Below are 24838 nucleotides of genomic sequence, written 5' to 3'. Positions count from 1 at the left end.
TGTTAATGTAACAATTTACAATGTGTATCTTGTAGCATGTAATCAGATAAGAATGATCACATTTTGATGTATGTTCTTGACAATTCGGTAGTAACCTCATTTTTTGTTTCCTTTCATTTTTCATTTGGTCACAAGTTATGTGGTTGCATTTAGTGTGTAAACAATGCTCATTCCAAACACAACATGTATCTTTTTTTACACTTCTGTACATTAGGACATTCCAGTAAACCTGAAATTCTTGATCGAAGGCATGGAAGAAGTGGGCTCAAAGGCTCTGGAAGAGTTGATCAAGGGCCAGGAAGGGTTTTTCAGCAACATTGATTACATCGTGATTTCTGACAATGTTTGGCTCAGTCGGAAGCCGGCACTTACCTATGGAACAAGGGGAAGTTCATATTTCTTCTTAGAGGTACTGTATAGTACATTAAAACCTCCATTAAAAAAAACAGATGAACTTTTGTAATAGATTAAAGCATTGCATTTAGATCAAATGACATTTAGGCAAATGATTTGGCAAATATTCTGTTGTATGGGTTTTCATACTGTACATATTCTTGAAATTTAGGTGCAACAATGAGAAAGCTATTGTTACAGGCTTAACTGAAACACAAGCAAAATACCATTATAAGTTTTTGCCATTATAGTTTTTGTAATCCTTCCATTGGTAGAACGCAAAATTGATATTAGCTAGTTGAAAAGAAAATGAACATTTTCTGAAGTTACAGCTGAGTGCATTATAATCATCTGCTACTCTCAGTTATCGCCCTCCACCTTGAAGAAAATCAGATTGGCTAAGCATCAAGCAACATAGCAACAACAAGATGATGAGCAGAGTGTTGAAACTTTTCAACCACTCACTCCCAGTCAAGAGATCTGGGTTGAAACTATTGTTCTTTTGCTCACTATGCCACTCCAGTATGGACCCAGTCATACACAAATCAGTCTTGACCCTTCCCCTCATGGGAAAAGTCCAAACCGAACTGCCAGGCCAGATCCTTCCTGGACCAGAAACAAGCATTCTGCGACCGGATTTGGGCTATCACCCCTCATCAGCCAGGTTAGCTTGAATCCACTGGCATCGTGAGCACAGGACCCATTCGGGGTGATGAACGCAAAAAGGACGGAGTGCTGAATAAACAGAGTTTCTCCACTCCATGCAAGCAGCGGAGATAAATCAGTCTCTGCTCTTCTCCTTTCTCTGCCAGATAACAATTACTGCAGTCAACAGGGACAGGTTGTGGCCTTAGTTGACTTTGAAACTGGAAAACCAGTTCAAGTCCCAGCATCAGTTCGACATCCTGTGATTCTGGGCAAATCAGTTAATCTACATGAACCTAAAAAAATAATATGACCCACTGTAATTCTCACATAAAGTGCTCCAATGCCTCCGGGCCTAATTCATGCTATATTAAACTGCATGTAAGGAAAGAGACATTATTTTCAATATATTTTTATATTTACACACTAGCATCATTCCCTTTCTCAGAACGTACACGTGATGCTAGCTGCAAGTAAAACAAAAATTACAGTCTCTAAATATTTGAGGACCTCTCTTATCCCCTTCGCCGCGGCGCAAATTCCGCCGCGGCGCTGGCGGGGTGTGGGGTGAGTGCGGCGCCGCCATGCTCGTGACGGAACCACGCCGTCATGAGTCACGGGCGAGCTGTGCTCATGACGGCATGGTTCCGTCACGACTCCGCCCACCCTTCATTTCGCCCGCACAGGCGGGGAATTAGTGCCGCGTGGGCGGAGCGACCGCAGCATGACGGAACCACGCCGTCATGAGCACACGCCACCCGTGGCTCATGACGGCGTGGTTCCGTCATGCGCACGCAAGGGGTTAAGTATGGCAAAAATAAAATGAATATGATAAAAAAAAGTGAGCTTAAAGGTAGTTTAGGTCTGTGTCATATCATGTTTGCCAGTTAACAATAATCGAAACATCCACAGCAAACGTATGGTTAAAAAGGGCAATTAAAAGAGAGTCACTAGTATTTTTGATAATTCTCTACTTTTAAAGTATATTTTTTATTTGAAAGTTAATTTCCTATTTAAGTACTGGCCCAATAAGCTTTAAAATACTTTTATTACCGCAAGTGTTTGTCATCATTTAGCTCCATTATCTTAACTAAGCAGTGTATTACAAAAGGTTGCGATGTATGAATGTGGGCCACATTTTAGTTTATTTGCTGCCTGGGCCAAATTGTGGCCTTAATCCAACCCTGTTAAAACTCATCATTTTGTAAAATAACCAACATGCTTTAAGACCTTCAAAACAGAGAGGAGAGAGTGTGTGTGCTTTTGTCTGTGTGTGTATGGAATAACCCCTGGTGAAATCCGACAGACACCTCATCATACTCGACTGCAAGCACGTGTAGCCAACTATTTATTAGAGAATACATTTATTAGGAAGGTGCAGCACCCAAAACACCCTCCCCGAAGGCTACACCAGGTTCCCACTGAGACATAAAATAGGCCCAGGCACCAAAATAAAAATGGCCTCCATTAGCGCACTAGATAGTGTAAAGAGTGACCCACATTTGCAAATCTGGCAGTTTGAACTGGTAAACACACATTGTATAAGTGCTGTGCAAGGTATGAATGCATTGTGTCTGCTACAAGCAATGTTTGTGTTAATATCAGGGAAATCAACAGTGAAAACCGTCCCACTAGGTCATAAAACACGCCCACAAACCTTCAAAAAACCAACTTACACTATCTTGTCAGACCAGCCCTTCGGGCACTACCTGATTGCCCTATAGGCCAGTTCAACCCTGAGCTACACCCCTGGGTAAATCGACTGTGGATGCCAAGACTATTTCTCTCCTGCAAACCCTTTTGATAAAAGTTGGTCTCAGCTCTCAGCAAGACCTAGTAAATAAGCACCTCACTCTTCCCAGACAAAGGATGTTGATAAATTTATATGTCTCCAGTGCAATCTAATACTAAGGATTCTTAATTGTTTATAGTCCAGGCTACAGATTCCTTGGTCCATTTCTAAACCATTAAAGCATTTCTTACTCCATAATGGTCACCTTGTCATGTTTGTTGCATTCCGTGCTCTATTACCAGGACCACTGGATGTATGCGATTGTGCGACGATTTTTGCATAATCATAGATTTGCCGCAGTTGCCACATAAGCCATCATCTGCTACATAATCTGCAGATTTTAATTATAGCATTTTGTTTCTACCTCAAACGGTGAAAAAAATTACTAAAAATGCAGCAGTACATGTTGCCGCGCAGTGGAAGGCTATTTGCAAAGCTGGGATGGTCACCTTTCTGTTCCTTATTGCTATATTTGGGTATTAAACTGATGCTAATCAGGTGCAACCAATGTTCAGACAGTGTTACCAAGTTTAAAAATGACGAAATAATGAAGTAATGCCATTACAAAATGTGATGCCTTCTAATGCATAATTTGCCTTTTTGTCGCATAATTTACTCGCCCTTGCCGCGTAATTTGGTCCTCTCCTGTCCCATAAGTCCAGTGGCCCTGTTTATTACCTATTTTATATATATTATGTAATTATTTCACAGTTTTTGTACTTTATACGCAGTTTACTAACACATTCTTCACCTTTCAGTATTAGTTTTGCCACTATGTTTTGATGCAGCACATCAGCCTAAAACACAGTTTGATTTTTTGCCATGTTACGTCGCTTTTAATTATGGTCTGTTTTTTTGTTTGTTTTTTTTAATTTAAAAAGCATGAGGGCATCCCATAATAGATTTACACTGCCCATCCTGAGGAGGTCCTCGTCCGTTTCGGACTGTGGGGTCAAAATGTTGACATATTGCATCCATCAGATTATTTTATACTTCAGGAATATCGTTTATACACATATTCACGCTAATGGTTCATTTGTAAAAAAAATTGGATATTGTTTTACATTTTCTATTATATACTTATGATCACTGGCCTGACTCTACTTTTTACACTTCTAGTTTGTACACATATGTGTCTTTACATTTCTTGTTATTAAAATGAAAATAACTTTTGTACAAGAAATTGGCTATTCTTGATCAATTGACTGGCCTCATAGTGCATCTCGCCTTTCGTAATAAAGTGTGTACACAGTGATATAATGTCTTTAAAAACAAGCAAATGTCACCAAAGGGAACCTCATTCATTCTTTGCTTTACGTATGACACAACCGCTGTAATGAATGGAGGTAGTATTTTAAATAGTCCGGTACGTACCGGTACTGAGTACTGGCACTTTTTAATCTTCTCCCCGTGATTACTGGAACTTCTCAGACAAAGAGAGTGCCAGTACACTTATGACTCCTGCAGTAGCGCAGGTGCTCAAACTGCTACTCAAACCATCAGGAAACAGCATTTACAACGGTGCTGTTACCATGTGTGGCTTTACATCGCAAGTCGTTTCTATGACTTGCGCTAGGTGGCGTGCAACACCAGGGAATGTGTTGGATTTTAAATCCAACACATTCCCTGCTGTTGCACTAACTGGAGTAGGAATAGTAATTTATACTATTCCTAAGTCCAGCGCGCCGTCTAGCGCAAGTCGTAGAAACGACTTGCGATGTAAAACCATGCATGGTAACAACGCGGTCATTGGAACAACCGCGTTGTAACCTACTGCGTGGTAATAGCACGCGAAGTAAAGTGCAAAATTCAAACTATCAGCTCCAAGAAATACCCTGTACACTCCCCAAAGCTAAAATGAACGTTTTCTGAGTGGCTGACTGAAGAGGGTTCTTGAGAGCCTGCTGCATCAAGCCAATCAGAGAGCAGTTTATTATTTTCCCACTGTAAAGTGCAGTGGGTATTGGTTTGCAACTTTGCGTCGCTAGCCCACCCACACCTGTCACCTTGCATAAGCTGAATATGTTCAGCTGGAGAAGATCATAGGACATGCAGGCAGTTGGGCACACGATCTCTGTTTGTTTGTGCTACCTCTGCTCGGCCCCACGTTCTCTGTGCCTCATGTACATTCAGGTAGGGTGTGTGACCTGGTCTGGGACTCTAAGCATCGTAGCACCCTCAGGTAAGTTGGCTCATCCCCTGACCCCTGTAATGTCATAAGGAACTGGGTGACACACAAGGGGGTAGACTTGTAGAGCCCCGCAAGTGTGAGCGTAATGAGAACGTCTGGCGTACAAGGGAGCTCCTTCCTTCTTTCCTCCTGTCAAGCGCAAGGGTCCGCCTCGCATGAAGGCACGCTGCATCTGCACAGCAGCCTGGAACTGCCCTACTGAGCCCAACAGTGAAACACCCAGCCCAGGGAAGGGCCTCCTAAGGTCAGTGGCCCACCCCTCTCATTCCCTGCAGAACTGAATAAGCCAGTGCACATATTCTGCATCACTGACGCCCCTCAGAGTGATTTATAAAAGGGATCTGTTTTACATCACCTGCCTATAACCTGCTTCCTACATAGTAGGTCCTCCCTTCTGTCCCAGCACGTGAAATCTTGTGGTAATGTGAGCATTGGCTCAGAATGTCCAGACATTAGAATGTGTGATGAGGTCATGAGAGCACAGGGCCCCTTCATGGTGAGACTTATCCTCCTGATTAAACATCTTCATACTTCTTCAGACTGCTTGGAGTCATCCTTACTAAAGATCTCTCTCCAGCTACCGGCCTGGCTGTGCCTCAAATCTCTGACAAGGAGCTTTACTAGCTTCCAGACGCCCCTGCTGTAGTCAACCACGGCTTCCATCCCTGCATTAGAACTCTTCATTGTCACAGGACCTACACCGTCCCAGCCGTAGCTCCGGTCACCCTTCAATATCGCAGAATACCCTGTAACCTTCAGGCCAAGATAGAGGCAGAACTGAAGCTCTTGGAGAAGGCAGGCATCATTGAGCAGGTGAAGGGCCACACTCCGTGGGTGTCCCCGATTGTGGTGTCGAAGAAACCCAAACAGCAAGGCGCAGTCTGCATTTGTGTGGATATGAGGATCCCAAACCTATCGATCGAGCGTAAACAACACCTTACGCCTACCATAGACAACATCTTAGGGGAGTCGTTGGGCTCCAAATGGTCCTCCAAAATGGACCTCAGATCAGGTTCCCTCCAAATCCCGCGAAACCCGAACTCTAACACCATTACTACATTCTCGACACATGCCGGCCCATGGAGACAAACCAGGCTAAACTTTTGCATCTTGAGCACTGCCGAAGTTTTCCAGAACATCATAAAGAAGGTCCTGCATGGCTTGCCCAGGGTGCTGAATGTGAGCAACAACATCCTTGTTCACTCGGCTACATTAGGGGAACACCTGACCCGCTTCCATTCGGTCTTCACATGGCTAGAAGAACGAAGGCTGGCACTACACCGAGAGAAATGCGACTTTTTGCGAAAGGACATCAACTTTTTGGGATTCTTTTTCTCAGACAAAGGCATCAGTCTCAATCCCAAGAAAGTAAAGGACATACAGTAGGCCCCGGCCCCCTCCTCAGTGTTAGAAGTCCACAGCTTCCTGGGGATGGTGAAGTAGAGTGGGTGCTTCATGACAAATCTATCAGACATCACTGGCCCTCTCAGGGAGCTCACCAAATCGTCCAGGCCTTGGGTGTGGGGGCCAGAACAGGAGGAAGCATTTCAGTAGACGAAGGCCGCCACATCAGCCGATACCACTCTGTCGTATTTCAAACTGCAGAGAGAGTCACAGCTAGTAGGTAATGCCAGCCTCATAGGTCTGGAGGCTGTGCTGGCCCAATAGCAGTAGTGTGGAGAGTAGGCCTCAGTGGCGTATGCCAGCCACCTGCTTATGCCCATGGAACAGCGTTATTCCCAAATAGAGCGTGAAGCAATCACCATATGTTGGGGTTGCTGCCATTTTTACATCTACCTATATGGACACCTTTTCTCCATCATCTTAGACCACAAACCGCTGATCCTGCTGTTCCAAGAGTCTTCGTCGAGGCCTCCTCCCAGGATCGAAAAAGGGATCCCACAGCTGCAGGAGTTCCAGTTCACAGTGAGCTACCAACCTGGCACTCGGAACCCGGTGAATTTCTTATCCAGGTGCGCTCCACCGATTCAGTTTGGAAGACCACTAACTAAGACTATGTGTTTGCGTGGTCCTTCTATGTATGTTTGGGGCCTTCTCTCCAACACTACAACTCCCACACTGAGGGGAACCGCATGTAATTAACACCCTTCCACATGGTGAACTTCAGATACATATCCGAGGAAGCACGAGAGCAGACATTGTGGGCCCAACCAGTCACAGCGAGGCACCCATGTCTGGAGCCTTGGCCTTTCTTTTGCATGGGCATACAATGGATGGCTACTGGAACTCATGATGACTTTTATTATTTTTTATATTTTGTATGTTTCTCTTTATGTGTTCTTTTGTTTTATGAGAGTCTCCAATTCCAACTCTGAATCGTGACCTTTTCTGTAGAGGGTACAAGGTGTGCCTTTTCAGATTGTTTTTTCTTGATTTGGGTGCACACATTTCAGCGTGTTTTAAACTTATCCCTTGTTTTCCTCTAATGAGTCACTTCTTTGAGTGGGTCTGGCTGTGCTTATGCTAAATCCAATCAATCGAAACCTTGGATTTCCAGAGAATTCGTTCATTCTCCTCACGACTGCTCTCTGATAGCAAACACTCTGAAGAACCTCGTATCCCGTTAAAGGTGCACTCGTAAGATGCTGTGTTTTAGTTCTGTTTAGTAAGGTATCCACTGCATGTGGTACCATAACAATAAGAGTGTTATCTAGCACCACTCCAGCAGACTGCCGGATAGAAATTGCTGCTGTCGCTTTGAGACAACTGGACAATGCTTTAGCTACAGGATCTAACGTAGCCGAAAAATAGGCACATGGCCGCTGTTTGTCTCCAAATTGCTGTGTTAGAACTGACAATGCACAACCTTCTCTCTCATGAACATAGAGCATAAAAGGCTTAGTGTAATCGGGGGTACCCAATACAGGAGCAGAACACAGAGCGGTACGTTAGTCAGTGAAACTCTTTTGGCACTCATCAGTCCATGGAAGGGGCTGAGACGTATCCTTTTGAGTGAGTGCCAACAAAGATTTGGCAATTAGAGAGAAGTTGGGGATCCACTGTCTACAATAAGAAGTGATACCCAGAAAGGCACATACTTCCCTTTGTGTGGATGGTACAGACATTCGCACAATCTCCTGAATTTGTTCTGGTGTCAATCGTCGTCCCTCCTTTGATAGGAGATGACCCAAATAGGTAACCTCTCGACAGACATACTGTAGTTTGGAAGGTGAAACCTTGTGTTTCAGTTTAAACTAGTGGTGTAACAATGCAACAGTGACATTTTTACAAATCTCTTCTGAATCAGCAGCTACCAACAGGTCATTCATATACTGGATGAGAGCAGCACCAGACGGCAAATGAAAAGTATCAAGATGACATTTTAGAGCTTGGCTGTAAATAGAGGGTCTTTCACAATAGCCTTGGGGTGCGCGCTTAAACCGGATGCTTCGGCCTCCAAGAGAAAAGCCAAAAATATCCCTACTTTCTTCTGCAATGGGGATGTTAAAGAAGGCATTCTTCAGATCAATAACAGAGAACCAGGTCGCTGTGGAAGGTATCATTGTCAACAAAGCAGTGATATCTGGAACAACAGGAAATTGTGGGAAAACAATTTTGTTTACCTCCCACAGATCAATTACAAAACGGTACACAGGAGGCTGAGAAGGATCGGTGGGTTTGAGAACAGGAAGAATAGGACTATTGCATGTATTACCTCTTGTTTCTTCAACCACACCCTTCCGAATCAAGCCATGAATTATTTCCAAAAGCGCTTTCTCACCTTCAGCAGAAATTCTAGATTGTGGGATGCACGGTAATTCAACATTAGGCTTGAGAGTGACAACATAAGGCAGAATCTCAAGACAACCCACATCATTCGGACCCGTGGCCCAAAGCGCTGTTGGAAGAGAAAGTAATTCAGGTGGAAATTGATCTTTAGACAAATACATTGGGGAGACCAATTTCTGTCCCAAAGTAAGATGTACACCAGAAGGAGAACAATATATCGTAGCATGCATTCTTTTCAATAGATCTACACCCAACAGATTCCCACCGCAACCATTCGTTAACAGAAGTGGAGCTTCCAAATCATAGGGACCAACTGAAATGGGCAAAGGACAAGAAATTGGATTGCGGACAGGGGCGCCAGAAAATCCTACGGAAACATTTGTTAAGCTAGACAAAGGTGCCTCAGGGAGTTTAGAATGAATGATAGAACTTCTCATTGCCCCAGTATCTAAGAGAAATGGCTCTGAAACACCCATCGCAGTGACGTTAACATAAGGTCCATTTTGATCTACTGGGATTGGCACAACTCCCTTACTTTGTCCATGGCTGTCCTAGTTGGCATGAAGACTCTCATTTCCATTTTCAACATAATGATCTTCATTATAATATTGCGTAGACCTAACATTCTGCTGATCAAAACAGTTCACAGAATTGGGAGAAGGAAGGGCACGCTGTTCTTGAGTCAACACACCTCGACCTCTACCTCTGTTTGCTGACTGGAGGCCAGCACGACCTCGTGGAGCAGTTAACGCTCCATTGCGCTGCAATAAAACCGGACAACTATTCATAAAATGACCTTCCTCTCTACAATAGGCACATTGATTAGGACCTAACAAAGGTCGCGGAATGTATGACTCAGGTTTTTGATATAACCTCTGAAACTGTGGGGGCTGCTGAATTTGAGTTTGAGCATAACGTGGCGGATAGGCTTGTTGCAAGAGAACCTTCGTTTTTAATTCTTTCGTCTTTTTCTCTTGCTTTTCTTTTTCTTCTTTATCTCTATTCTCATAATATTGTGCAGTGGCCAATATCTGGGCCGAAGAAGAAACAGCCCATGAACTTTCTGAATCTTTTAATTTGTGTGACAGCTCGGGAAGCAAATTGAATACGAATTTGTCCACAAATAATCGCTGTCCACCCTCTGTAGCCATGTCTTGACCACTGTGATCAATAAAGGTCTCTTCGAAACGAGTGAAGAAACCAGAAACACTTTCATCTTTCTTTTGCATGCATGCTGCTAATTTATCCCAATTAACTCTCAGTGCAGGCATCATAGTTTTCATTAACGTAATGATCCTACCAGGGAGTTCCGAAATCAGAGCGTCAGGCTTTGCGCCACCCACTTGGTCTCTATCTGTATCAGTTATAACATTCCAAGTAGCACCTAGTTCCTGCGCATGATCCTCTCTTCGAATATTGTCTGTGGGACTACATTTCCCATTAGCATGTCAATATCTGCTAGATTCATGATGCAGGCGTCAACTGTCTGCGTTAGTTCTTTATAATAACCTGCAGGGTTCTTATGGGCATCCGGTAGAGTTTGCTTAAGGGCCAAAACTTTAGATCTTTTCCAAGGGACATGTACCCATATACGCTGAAAATGAGCAGGAATAGCTGCATTAGCACCTGCTGCCGCAACCTCTTCTTTCCATATGGGAGAAACCTCTCTCATAGGATAATTTTTCGACGTCGGTTTAACCGACGGATCGGAATCAGGGAAAATTTGAGAAAACAGTAAGGATCTATAAGAGATAAGCGTCCTTATAGCTTCCTCAACCTTGGAACCCACAATAAGACCTTTTTCAAAATCAATCTGAACATTTAACAGATCTTGTGGGATCGGTCTCGAACTCACATCTTCCCATTTTACATTGAAAGCATATCTTTGCGTAGGCGCATTCCATTGCAAAAAGGTAGGCATAATATCAAGCACACTGTATTGTGGACCCTTCTTAATCCATTTTCGTGCCAAAGAGTCTAACTTCTCTCGTTCCTCAAAATCTGGGAACTGACTACGAGATTGTCTTCGAGCAAAAGCCGGAGACACACTTAAAGCTCCAAAGAAAGGAGATAGAATACCAGTGACAGTGTCTGTGAGACGCTTACGCACAGACGGAGAATGAGACATAAGAATTGGGGATAAAGTATTAGGGAAACTGACAGAGGAAGAATCGATAGTTGCAGGAGGAGCGGAAGGCAAAGGAGATCTAGGATCAGGAGATGAGGGTAAAGAAGTTGAGACTAACGGTAAAACCGGCAAAGGCGGTAATACTGGAGGAGGCAAATGCAGAGGAGCCGGAACAGGTGGAAGTACCACTGGCGGCTGAACAAGCTGTAACGGCTGAGGTACATTGGCATTTTGCACATAAGGTGGAGGCAATCTTAATAAATGGGACATTAGGGGATCTTCTTCTATATCTTTCTTATTATCAGAAGGAGAAACAGGCAACACCGGATAGCATTTATCTATCGCCATACGATGCTGTCTTTCTGAAATCTCAGTCGCATTATCAATTTCATCGTCTTTGAACTGTTGGGCAGCCTGTATAATTGTCATACCCTGTGCTTTCCTGTCTCGTTTCGCTTGTTTAATTTCTTTCTGTTTGGCTTCCTTTCGCCAAAGGCGGAAAGAGTCAAACATTGCCGGCCGGGCTTTTCTCTTAAATAAGACTGCATCTAAATTATCTAACACATCAGGATCAAAGCTACCATTTTCTGGCCATTTTAGAACACCATCTTTCTTCGTGTATCGTGTCCATGTCTCGTTAAAGGCAATGGGGCCGATACCATGTTTTGAATAGAGCTCATATGTGGGAGTTCCAACCGAAGGAATCGGACAAGAGTCCTCAAGTCGGGAATCCCTATTACAACCAAGACAACAAATTCTTCCAAACTTAGTCAGACCAGGCATCTCTCGATCTTTCCTGTCTGTTCACAAACTTCAAGGGAGTAAAACTCAGTTTACGCAGCACAAATGCACTTACCCTCGATTTTGGCTGTTGCAACAGTCAAAGACTAAGGTCTACAAATACTAAGAAAACAAAGGACAAACATTGTGGGCGTGACCCACGAAGATACTTAACTAAGGACGTCTTCTCACACCAACAGAGGCCCGTCTATCGTCTCGCCTTACCATACATCATCAAAGGAAGGGCCAAAGCAGGGCGGCAGTCAGGGCAGCAGTCGTCAGTAGCCGTCAGGAAGGAGTAACCACGCTGCAAAAGACCTTCGGACCACTTTCGACATACAGGGGTCGCTTAATGTGGCTCGGGAACCCTCCGGAATTTTCTTGCGGGGTTCCTCACGACCTTCAGGCAGAACCGGTACCACTGAAGCCGCCCCACGTTGGGCGCCAGTTGAAGAACCAGAACCTTTTGGGTCTGGCGGCGCAGGGCACGCCCTAGTCTCCTGAGTTCTCCTGCTTAGCTACACAGAGACACGGGACACTCTGTCGGCGTTAGAAGATCAGATTTATTTAGCTGCAGCCAGTACAGTTATCCTAGAAGTACACAAAGTAGGTTCTCAGGAGACTGCCACTTCACTCTGTGGCGCATCAGGTTAAATACCATACAATGTTATAATCATTAATAAAAGGTACTCCCAGAGCATACAAGAAGGAGCCAATAAGGAAAGTTGGAAAACAAGGTGGAACCAATAAGAAAGGTTTGAAAACAGAAGTGTCGGATAACTCGGAAAGACCTCTCCTCCAACTATGTTTGTCACCCTTCCCTCAAGCTAATTTATTAACAGATTCATAACTAACTTGCAGGTGGCGAGATACGTTTGTGTGTGTGGGAGGACAGTTGTGAAACGAGAGAATGCTAGCAGGAGACAGTGAAGGCCAGTCGATAAGATAAGGTCAGGAAAGAATAGTGTGAGCCAACAGATAGTTGAGACACAGATTAGAAAAGCCAGGCAGGGATTAGTGTACTCGGCTAGTTCTAACACCAGCTTTGCAAATAGAGGCCGAAGGTGTATTTCGACACCAGGCTACAGAAAGGGCAGAATAGACTTTGTTCACCGTGCTGCCTGAGTGATGGCAACACAAAATGGCGGCGGGCCACAAAATGGCGGGTCGATTCGATCGTGATCGAAAATCGAAGTTCCTCAACTCTTTGTCTCCCAAGCAGGCAGAGAACTAACTACTTTGAGACCTGTAGAAAAAGTGAAGGTGAAGGTGAAGCAAGTATGAGGTGGTCTGAGTTAGTGCCATGCACATTGTTGAGAGTGGTGGGACAATTTACGGCAGTGGTGCTGATATAATCAGTAACAACACTACGCATATACAGGAAGCCAGATGTGGCTATCAGGGCTCAAGAGGAGGGACATACAATGGTCCATTTCTGGCCACCAGGATTCTCGCTGTCAGGCAGACCTATTTCCAGGCCGAGTCTTCAGTGCTAGGTCACTGCTGTCTGTCTGTCTCAAGATTATGCCACAACATCAATGGGTGCCCATCAGGGCAGGGAGGAAAACGTGGCACAGCCTTTCTCCTTTCCCATTCTTTTGCTTTCCACTTGGCTCACAATGTAGAAATTTGTGAGATGTAATTCAACTGCTGGGGAACAAAACCTGTGGGGCCTGCTACTGATGCCCCAGTAAGTCCCTGACTATTGGAGCAGACAGCAAGTCTTTCAAGATGGAGGAATTATACCATCAGCCCAAGCAAGTGAGTGTGCTCTTTAGAAAATATCAGACTGGCCAGTGGTGCAATCTGGCAGAGCCCAGTGGGCTTATTTTACAGGACTGTGCATAAACCAGTGTTTTGGCTGTTTTCTGGTCTGGATGGCTGGTTTATACTGTTGATTTCTGTGATATAAACAATCATTGCCTGAAACAAGCTTGAGCGATCTAGTCTTCCAGAACTTGCAAAACAGCATGTCTTTACAAGTTCAAAACTGCCCAAATTCACAAACAAGGGCCACTTCTTTAGCTTTCTGATTTACTAATGGGGGCCACTTTTATTTTGGTGACCGAACATCTTTTTAGCCCCAGTCCGACGCTGCTTTAGAGTTGTGAGTTATGCACTGAGCTCTAGTTCCTTCTGTACCTGTAGTATGCCACTTAGCCTCTTGATTTCTATTTCTCCCTTTATTCTCCTCATTGCCCCCTGCAGTGTCTAGTCTCTCTCTTATTCTGTCTGGTGCCAACCCATATTCTAATCTCTACCTTGGTGCTGTTGGGGCCAAATCTGCCTTCACGATCTCCTCAATGCCTCCTAGCGCCATCTCTGCCTCCAATCTTGCCACTACCCACCTAGTGCCTACTTTGCTTCCATATTCTCCCCAGTACCCAACAGTGCCCTCTGTGCCTCCCATCTCCACTCGGCCGCCCTCATGCCATCTCTGCCACCTCTTTCTCCTCAGTCTCCCCACTGCTGAACTAGTGCCATTTCAGCCTCCTGAGACTCCACATTGGCCCCTAGTTCCACCTCTTCCTTCGCAGTGCCTCAGTCAGCGGCGGCTCCACCGCTAAGACGGAAGAGCGTCGCACCACAGGAAAATAAAATGAGAATAATACAATCTTATTATCATTTTATTTTTCCCGTACTGACTCAGGTCTGTTTTGTTTTAGGTGTGGGGTGAGACGGGCGGAACTGAGCTGTCAGCCAGCAGGGGGAGTTGCAATGGTACTTTCTAAGTGCGCATGATGGTTTGGCCAGTCATCTTGGGCCCGCCAAACAGTCATGCGCAGTTAGCACGTTCTCCACCTGGCTGTATTCCAAGGCCAGTGGAGAACATGCACAGGCACTCAGACCAATCACGACGCAGCTGTCATGCTGGTAACAGCAGCGTTGTAATTGGCTGGGGAAGTCTATGTGCTTCCTGTTTCTGTGCGTCGTGGACAGCTGAGGAGAAGAAGGATGGTGGCGAGGCAGTGACTGGCAGGTAAGTGCATTTTCTTTTTGTTTTAACTGGCTCGCCAGTACTGCCCCGTAGCAGCCGCCACTGGCCTCAATCCTGTCTTTGACTCCACAAGCTTTCCTCTAAATCCACTGCCTTCTCTGCCTCCAGCGTCTCCTTCAGTCTCCCCACTGCCCCCTAGTGCCACTAGTGCCTCCCCAGAATGCCTTTGCTTCCTGGCACCATCTCAGCTGCTACAGTCTTCCCACTGCCTCCCAGTGCCATCTCTGCTCCTGCAGCTTCCCTATTAACCCCTGTAGTGTTACATCTACCTCTGCACCCTTAAAGGTTTACTGACGCTGATAGCTTCACACATATAGAGAAGACCCTGGCCTCTAGGACCAAGACCGATGCACTCTAAGGGGCATATGTATCAAACGATTTTTTAATCGCAAACGCTGCGATTCGCAAAATAACAGCGTTTGCGATAAAAAAATCGGTAATCGGGATGTATGAGCCAAATCCCATCGCAAAATTAAGGAATTGCTAATTTAGCGATTTCTTAATTTTGCGTAAGCATTTAAGAAATTGCAAATTGCGATTTCTTAAATGATATGTAAAAAGCACCCAAGTTGTGCGAATTATCCTTAAGAAATCGCAAATTACCACCAACTTCCAGTTGGTGGTAATTTGCGATTTCCTTTCAAAATGCACTTTTTGGATTTTAAAAAGTGCCACGTGGCGCTTATACATGCCCTTAGGGCATGTATGTGCGCCATATGCACACACATGCTCATTTCAGGGGTGCATCAGGGTGTCATCATGACACCCTTGCACCTTTGAAATTATTCTCAAATAGCGATTAGCAAATTGCGATTCGCTATTTGAGAATTACTTCCCATTCATTCCTATGGGTCTCCTGGCCCATAGAAATGAATGGGCAGGCATTCCTTAATTGCGATTTCGCAATTTGCTAATCGCAATTAAGGAATTTTAAGAAATCATAAAAAGTTTGCAATTTTTTAAATACAACCCGTTTTGCAATTCTCAAATAGCGATTCTTTAAAAATCGCTATTTGAGAATCGCAAATGGTGATGTTGATACATATGCCCCTAAAAGAGACACGCAGCATGGAGTTGTAGTTATATAAGGAGTAACATTATGTGATAATTCAAAATATATTTACATGCTATATGTTCAGAGGCAATCTGCACACTAGTGTGACCAGCCGTCCATAATTTTCACGAAATGTCAGTAAATTCGCGCTAATGTCCATTGTACATGGTTGATGTCTTAACGGACAGCATTTGTCCGTAATTTTGGCCTTCCAGCTAAACAACAAAAGCAAATTCCGGCAGCTGATATTTTCCGGCTGAAGTGGAAGGGAAGGAGCCTCCTGTGCTGTGTTTCCGAGCCGAGGGAGGGGCAGACAAATATACAAGAAACAAGCCTTCTTGTCAGTGTGTGCTTCCCCAGAGAAATGCAATTGTGAGCAATTGGTTAGTAAGCACTTGTAAAGGCTACTTGAGATGCTTTAACTGATGGAGTCATTGAATCTTTCTGATGACAAAATTGTTTTCTATTTTGAGAGGTACTTTAAGGGTCTTCCCAACCGAGCTGTGGAGTGCCTGCTTATAGTGATCGTTATAAAAAAGGTTTGCCCTAGGTATAATCTGCATATTACTGAAATCTATACTTTAGTAGCACTTTTTATCTTTAACCTAAATGTATATGTGCATTTTGTGGCAGCCTATAATATACTGGGGCAGATTTATGTTTGACTTGCGCCTCATTTACGCCGCCGTTGCGTCACTTTTGTGACGCAGCAGCGGCGCAAATCCTGCGCCATGGTGCGGGGTATTTACAACGTGACGCATCTGGGAGATGCCTCACGTTGTAAAGCCCTGCTCCACATGTAGGCGTTCCTGCGCCGCAACGCCCCCTAAAAGTGGCTGAGTGAAATCTACAAGATTTCACTCAGTCACTTTTGAGCCCATGATGCGTCAAAACCCTGCGCCTGCTTGAAGCAGGCGTAAGGATTGACGCAGCATTGTGCAGATAGGGCCTCCCAGAGCATTGCTGGAGCTGCGTCGCGCTTGCGACGCAACTCCAGCAATGCGCCACTTTTTTGCCCCATGGTGCGCCGCATTATAAATGAGGCGCATCCATGATGGCGGAGTTGGGGCGCAAAATAACTGCCGCATCCCTGCTGATATGCAGGGATGCGTCAGTTATTATAAATATGCCCCACTGTGTGTAGTGCATGTTTAAAACAATGACTTACACAAGTGTTTTCGGGGACCTCCTAGCACTAAAAATACACAAGTCACTTTTCCTTGCTGCACCAAACAGGATTTGATTCTATGGGTTTCTGGTTGCCCACATAGACATCTGCAGTGATCGCATTAGCCAGTAGAGGTTTCATAACATCTTGTAGTGCATTTCCCACTGATTTGTTTAACTTTCATTTATTTTTCAGTTAAGGTGTGCGTTATTTTATATATAGTTACTTGATGGTGAAAGCTCAATAAAATAGTTACAGAATATTTTGTTCTTTTCAGCCATGCCTTTGATTTCACCTCTGCTCTCACTGATCCCGTCCCCATTGAAGTATCCATACTTTTCTAATGCACTTTAACCGCTGCATTGAATAGCTTGGAACACAAGGCGAGCCGAGCCAGAGCTGGGCCAAGGGTCTGGCTCGGATCCAAGAGTCCGTTCACAAGCCAAGCCTTGATATGTTTGCTCTGTAAATCATATAACAAACAAAAATATAATAAAGATGCTTCAAATTTCAAAAGAAGTATATTTCTTTAACATGAAGCATAGACATTAATGTGCCACATATAGTCTATAAAATCAAACGCAATATGGGGCATATTAACAAGGCGGCGATATGAAATTATTGCTGCTTTTGCGTCCATTTTCGGGCGAAAAGCGTCGATAATTTCGTCGCCTTATCAGCAAAGACACGCTATCGCAAAGTGGGTGTTCCTGACCTAACATGACAGGAGAAATGTCGCTAAGCGACATTTCTCCTATCATCAAGCCCCTCGCTATGAAGCATAGGGGGAGGAAAAGTAGCGATAACCCCTGCTATCGCTACTTTCCTTACGCCTGCTTCAGGACTGACTTAGCCATGATATCCTATGGAGGGTGGATATCATGGCTAAGTTTGTCAGTCCCTATCAACAAGCTAACGCCACATTTTGTGAGATTATCGCTGGGTTTCCAGCGATAATCTCACGTTAGGCAGTTAGCGCTAGGATTTTTATCGCTTTTGAGATAAGCGTTGCTAATAGCACGCTATCTCAGCCATAAAAATCCACGCTAGCTGGCGATAATTATCCTAGCGCTAAGTGCGCTTAGCGATAATTATCGCCGGTTGTTGCTGATATGCCCCTATATTTTTAAGCAACTGGTACTAAGAACTCATATATTTGAAAGGGGTTACATGCGCATTAATAAAAAAAAGTTTTGGTGAAGTAAAAATTTGCCAAAGTCGGCAGCCCAGAACGTAATGCTGCATCCTGGTTAGATGGAGAAGGGCAAGCAGAAGCCACATGAATGATTGGATGTTATGAGCTCGACGTTCCAACTGGACCTCAAGCTGAGCCGGAGCCAGGCTTCAGGCTCAAGCCAGGCTCAAACTGTTCAGTGGCTTTCCCACCGCTAGAATAATTATATAATATCTAAATATCCAGAATAGTAGCGTATGGTGTCCTGCCTTCCCTTACCTTCATCAGGTGCCTTTTTTTTTAAAGTAGGGTATCAGATTAACCTGTGATCTGTACTTATTTAAGACAGTGTACTATTCATCTTACAGAATTATGCAAAAACACTGTCTTCTGGTTTTAAAGGGGATAGAGAAACATAAATTAATCTAGTCAGTGGCTTAAGTGCACTATGTGTGTCTGGAAACCCTGGGCACAAATCGGGTATTTCCTGCTTCACTAAATTGTGTAATCTAAGTCAAATCAGTTTACTTCATGTATCAAATGTATTTGATAGTGACATTTGAGAGCAATTCAGTTTAAGATTGACTGTGTACAAAAACCTCCCTTGTGTGTTTTATTAACCTGTAATAGTCCGTTATTGATAACAATAATATTGTCCATGATGTAATGGACAGCAGATAATTGGTTCCCTTTATTCACTCCTGGAGTTGTCAAGAGAGAGGGTTAACCAATGTTTTAAAGTTAATTTTTAGAAACTTTCACTTCAAATAAATGTCAATGCAATGTTGTGATCTAATGCACTTAATTGAAATAATATCATATGTTTTTTTGAAAGATTTTTTATTATATCCCAAAAGAGGTCACATAGCATGATATGTAGCAAAAGATTCCATCGAACAATTACAGAACAGTGCTAGGCCATTTGTAAAGAGTTCATACACAATTGTTAACATTTTCTGAGTAAGAATCTGGCCCATAATAAACTGTCCCTCCGCACTCCCTGCCAAGTTGCCATTGCCTTAACTGAAATGAACCTGTGATGCTTCAAAGAAAGTGTTCTAGCGGGGAAATCCTGACTGTGTGTTGGAGATAGGTGTCCTGAGGCCACTACAATGTGTAGTTGCCAGATGTGGCAAGATCAACTAATATACAGAAACCAAGAGTGTATGTTTTGGGGTGGATTACAAGTGTAGACTATCATCTTTAGCTCATTCGCTAAAACCTTCCACCAAAATTTCTAACACCTGTGCAATAAAATATTTTCTCAGACCAGTTTATTCCTCCCTGTGTAAGAGGGCGCCCTCAGATTGAAACCAAGAGAGCGAGACCACAGTCTAACTTACGATAGTCGATGGAAGTGAATCCTTCCATTGTAGTGTAGTATTGCATTTTGCTGGATCGGCCAGGTCAAAGAATTTGGTGGGGGGTTTCTTGAACTTAGGACGGGGGAAATACCCCAATAAGACCACTTCTGGGGGAATTCATTAGTACGCGCCCCACAGTGGTTGATAGCTCCTCAAGAACTCTCTGCCAGTATGAAAGGAGTGTGGGATAAGACCAAAGCATATGAAGCAAATTGGCATCTAAATACATACAGCAAGGGCAAGCATCCGCAGCTCCCAGGTATATATTATTAATTTGGACAGGTGTAAGGTAGGCTCAGTTTGGAATAATTCATTTAATATACTAAATATGGAAGCTGCAGGATAGTTTGTGGGGATCTTCCAATATTTAAGCACAGTTCACAGAGGTTTGACCATGTCAGTCTCCCAGTTAGCACAGAGAAAATCCCTGGAGTGATTCCCATGTTGCAGTAAAGCTCTGTACACCAATATTATCAGTTTGCTGCCAGTCCCTATGGTGTAGAGCGCCTTGTACAACTCATGTGTGGTTAGTGCTAGGTGGTGGATATCAAATGGCATTTAATGAGTGTTTAAGGTTCGTCAGAAAGGAATTGACCTAGGTTAAGACTGCAGGCTCCCATAAGGGTTCGGAATTCTTGTAGCTCTCCGTCAACAAACAAATCCACCAAATTTGAGAAGCCTTCTTCATGCCACAGACGGAGTTGCCCTAAGTGAACCCATCCTGTTTGAGTGGAAGAGGCCTAGCAAAGACATTGCAGGGGTGTAGGATTTCTTCATGTTAGTGAGTTTATGGGTTCTAGTAAGGCAAGAGAAGGCCATGCCGAATAACGCCTAGGCGGTTCTGGGTAGAATGGTCAGTAGGAAACAATGAGTAGTGCAGTAAGTCCTCCTTCAAGTCTTTGCAGGAAACCCCGTCTCATGCAGGGGGCGGCCAGACAGCCAGCAAAACCCATTGGACTGTGCAGCTAAATGATAGCATTCTAAGTCCAGAAGGGCTAATGCACTGCAGTCACAGGTAGTTTTAGTGTGGAAAGTGCTGCCCGACGGTGTCGCATCCCCTAAATCAGATGTGGGACGTGTCAAGGTGTCCGAAGAAGGAATGAGGAATGAGCAGGGAAGGTTTGCAAACTAATACAATAACCAGGGTAGCAGCCCCATCTACACTAGTGCCATGTGGCCCATACTGAAAGTGGAAGAGAAGACCAAAAAGCAAATTGGGCTCGGAGGCTCCAGGTCGCTCTGCCCAGATTTTCATCCTGCAAATCAGTGGGGGAACCGTAGATATTAATCCCTAAGTATTGAAAGGTAACCGATTGCCAGTCCAATCTGACGTCTAATAGTATAAACACTATCATATGCCAAATAAGCACTTATAAATGTTCTTACATTCTGCTTATTTTGGCACTTAGGGATCACTGGTTAGGCATTGGCCCTACTGTAGAGCCATTTTAAGGCATTGACAGAGTAGGCAATTGCCCAGGGCCAAGCCTTCCAAGGGATCTGGCCACTGATCACCCTTCACAAGCACAACCAGTGGACGATTGCACCAGCAGAGTTTGCCACGGTGGGTGAGTGCTACTTGTTCAACCACTTTATACTGCCTCTTCTCTATCTCTCCTCTCTGCTGAGACAAATCCCCAGGCTCGCAATACTTCCAGATACTCTTGGTGGGCCCATCATGTCTGATTTTAGGAATTGTCCCACGTGTTCTTCTCTTTCTTATTTGTCTGGTTCTGAGAAGCAGCCCTTTGAATCAGCTGCTGTAGATCTACCATATGATCTCGATTTCATCTTGCTTTTTAATTCTCTTTGATTGGTAACAGTGCTTAATTTGTAAAGCAACAAATGCCAGGGCCCTCTCAGGAGATCACTTCTCCTTGCACCACCCATTGCTCCTACCAGCACCACCCTTTGCTCCTACCAGCGATACCAATAACAGTACCAACACACATACTAACCACCACACACCTAGCAGTGTGACATTTCAGACTATTTGACAGCTATAAGAATGGCTTGTGCCACATGTTTTAGACATTTTTAATGTATATTTAACTAATAAACAAATGCTGTTGTGCTGATCTCTAAATTAGGGCAGTCTGCTACATGGTGGGGCTGTCTGTTTAAGTGTCGGTGTTGACAATTAAGTGGCGGTGCTGAGCACTGGAAACCACCTGCTCAAACGAAGCACTGATTGGTAGTTTGGGCCGTCAGTTCCAAGATAAATGTAGAGTCCTGGACACACACTCTAGTGCTGTAAGACTACAGACAAGTTATGGGTACCTCCTGACAGTAGTTGTAAGACCGTCGTCCACACCATATTCTCTGACACATTAATTGTTTTTTAGATATTAAGTCCACTAGAGGTTGGGGTTAGCCAGATGTTTTTGTTCAACTTGTCTAAACTAGTAGCCGGTCACTTACATGAATATTTTCCAAACTGTTTGCCAAGGGTTTTAAAATGTTTCGAAACATAATCAAAATGTTGCTGTAGTGATGATGGCACCATGCTCCAGGGCATTAATTTACTATTGAACAAGGACATAATGTGCCACCTAAATGTAGCATGCCCAGAGGCAATCACATAAAGACCCTAGGGAATAAATAGTGCTATGTAGAATCGAGTAAACAAATGCACTGATAAAGTAGTGGGGTAGGGCCTCTCCTTGGATGTATCCATAAAGTTTACATTTTCTCCTGAATTTTTGTCCTGAATGTTGAATGTTTGTCCTGAATTGTTTACAGTCCTGTCCAGAATTTGACTCCAAGTCAGGTGGTCACCCAATGGCACACGTGAAATTTGAAAGTCACAGTTAAATGTTTTCTATGAAGCAAGGACAAACCGAATTTTCTCCAATTTCCACAAGTGATCCTATAACAGCGTGAAGGCTCATTCAATGCTTGTGTGTAGCCCCTTGTCCCACCCTTTGCTTCACTGGAGCAGTACAGGGCCATGTCAACTCCACTTTACAATGTTGTCCCGTGGAGAGCCAGCCAGAGTCCTTCAGGGAATGACAAGTCCAAAGGAAGAGTTCAGTCCGCAGTCTGTTAGCTGTGTCATTGGCGATCAAATGGAATATGGCAGTCCATTGCGTGGTCCAAGGTGAGTGTCGCAGAGTGTATTGGGGGACAGTGGAAGGTGATAATGCAGAGGGCAGAACCAAGCTCAAACCGGCCATATAGCGGAGATAAATGCTACAGTTTTCTCCATACCAGTAAGGCGGTTTCATCCGCATCTTCGTCCTCTGCTGTTTCATGTGCCTCACGTGTGGGTGGTGATGGCCTTTCTCCTGCACTGTGTGGCAGTGACACCTCACGGGCTGGAGGTGGAATGTCTGCCACACTGTGTGGAACTGACACTTCAGGGGGCGGAGATGTGGATGTAGTGGTAGCAGCAGCATGCATCAGCGCCAGGCCTTATGGCAGCAATGCCATGAGGATGATTTTGAGGTCATTGTGGAACCCAGCTACCAATCGGTAGTGTGCAGCCGTGGCAGCCGCTCTTTCCTCATTGGCCCGCTCCATGGTCTGCATGAGCCTCCTCATGAGTCCCAACTCCTGGGCGACCTTGCTAGAGCCACTCTGACTTGACAGTCGTTTTTGTCTCAGAGTCAGGACTCAGGCGATGTCAGTAATGGTTCATTGGAGAGCATGGAGCGGACTGTGTGTGTCCGTTAGGGACTGAATGGTCCCTGATGTGTTCTTCGTGGGGGTCCTGGGGGCAGCCGTGGTGGGGGGTGCTGCCTGCTGTGTGGTCTGTGCAGGGGGTGGGGTGTCCTCGTTGCAGCTGGGCTGCCCTGCTCCTGGAGGTGGGCTGCGGAGACTGTCAATGAACTCTTGGAGGGCGTCGTAGTCGAAGCTGTGGTGGTCCTCTTCGCCATCAGAGAAGAGAGGTGGTTCGGGCTGCTCTGCAGCAGGTGTTGATTGTCCCTCTACAATGTGAAGGGGAGATGCAGTTTAACAATGTATCAACGTGTGTGTCGTCGTATTGTACATGTTTACATACAGACTGCATGACTGTGTACATAGAGGCTGTTTTGGACGGGCTGCCTATTTACTGCGGGACAGTGGACATTTCGACAACATCACAGATGTGTGTTTGAACTTGTACATTATCTACTCACATTTCCCTGCAATGCCACTTATGATTGGCCAGTGTCTACACCCAGTAGGTGCCAGTTGTGTCCTGTTTTCTGTTGTGGACGTGTTGCGGTTTGTGCCACTTTGTTGTCAGTGTTGATGTGCTCTGCATGTCATGTGTGTGTGCTGCATTTGGGGGGCTGGCCCCTGCTGCTCTGTTTTGCAGCCCCTTATCCCTTTTCTGCGATGTGCCTTTGACTTCCGTGCTTATACAATGCTGAGATGTTGCATACTTGGATACATTGTTCTCTTGGTGGGAGTTGGGGTCTGGGGCATGGTTTGCCCGCAGATGTGCTCAGCTCAATTGTGCATGTGTGCCATTGTGCCTATCTCCCCCCGTCCCCCCAGTCCCTGGTCGTTACTCACACTGGTGCTGTTGTGTCCGGTCATGGTGAGCAATGTCCGGTCCCCCGACTCCAGCCACCGTCTCCCCACTGATGACTGTGGACACCATTTCCTCCTTGATGTCATTCCAGCGCCTCTTGAACTCTTCCATTGTCCTCTTCAGCACTCCGACAGCATTCACCTTGTCCAAGATGGACTGCCATAGTCCATTTTTTGGAGGTGGAGGTGACGAACAGTTATCAGGATCCTGTTTTCCTGCGTACTGAAGCGCTTCTTCCTACTCTTCTTCTCCTTGCCCTTCCCTGACCCTGAGGTCCCAGGCAGATCCTCCGGGGGCTTGTGGGGTTCTGGTTCTCCTCCGTACTTGCTCCGGCAACATCCATTGTGCTTGGCTGTTGTTTGGCATTTGTTTGTCAGATTTTTTACTACTTTTATGGTGATTTTTCCTCCCTGACGCATGTGAATTGCAGGCCTGTAGCTGGTTTTCGCTGATTTTTGTATCGCGATTTGCCTCAAGGCAGCTTTTTTTGCGTTCAGGTTTCACATTTTTTCGGTGTCGCGTTGATTTTAACGCGGTCAGTTGACATGTTATCTAGGGAATATCGCATGGTGCCGCCGTGTTCAGAATATTTTGTTAACACGGCGTAATTTTCCCATGATAGACTGCGATGTTGGAAGTTGCGTTAAGTTACTTTTGCGATGGTTATTACACGTTCTAAAGTGCAGAAACATGTTTTTTTGTAGACATAACACATTCATGGAGCTTTGCTGCCATCGTATGGCCAATGTGTAAATTAACACGCTCTGTCAATTTTGGGTAATTATTGTATGAAGATTAGAATAGGAGTTATACATTAAACTCGATTTAGTAGTGGTACAGAACAAAAACGCGGAGCTAAAGGAAAGTGTACATTAAAGA

At 44.7% G+C, this 24838-nt stretch overlaps 1 protein-coding gene across 5 annotated transcripts in view; it reads left to right on the top strand.

Annotated features, from left to right (window-relative positions):
- The window catches only part of LOC146822776 (beta-Ala-His dipeptidase-like), a 362817-nt gene that overhangs the window by 283286 nt on the left and 54693 nt on the right, over positions 1–24838 (top strand). For all 5 annotated transcript variants that reach the window (XM_085606966.1, XM_085606964.1, XM_085606965.1 and 2 more), the window contains one exon: positions 215–409. In XM_085606966.1, coding sequence (XP_085463092.1) covers positions 215–409 — 195 coding nt within the window. The remainder of the gene's footprint in view (positions 1–214; positions 410–24838) is intronic.

The sequence above is a fragment of the Triturus cristatus genome, chromosome 5_2 (assembly GCF_964204655.1).
Source record: "Triturus cristatus chromosome 5_2, aTriCri1.1, whole genome shotgun sequence".
In the NCBI taxonomy this organism is placed as follows: Eukaryota; Metazoa; Chordata; class Amphibia; order Caudata; family Salamandridae; genus Triturus; species Triturus cristatus.
Note: the sequence above shows the minus strand (reverse complement) of the source record. Positions and strands in the feature narration are given on the sequence as shown.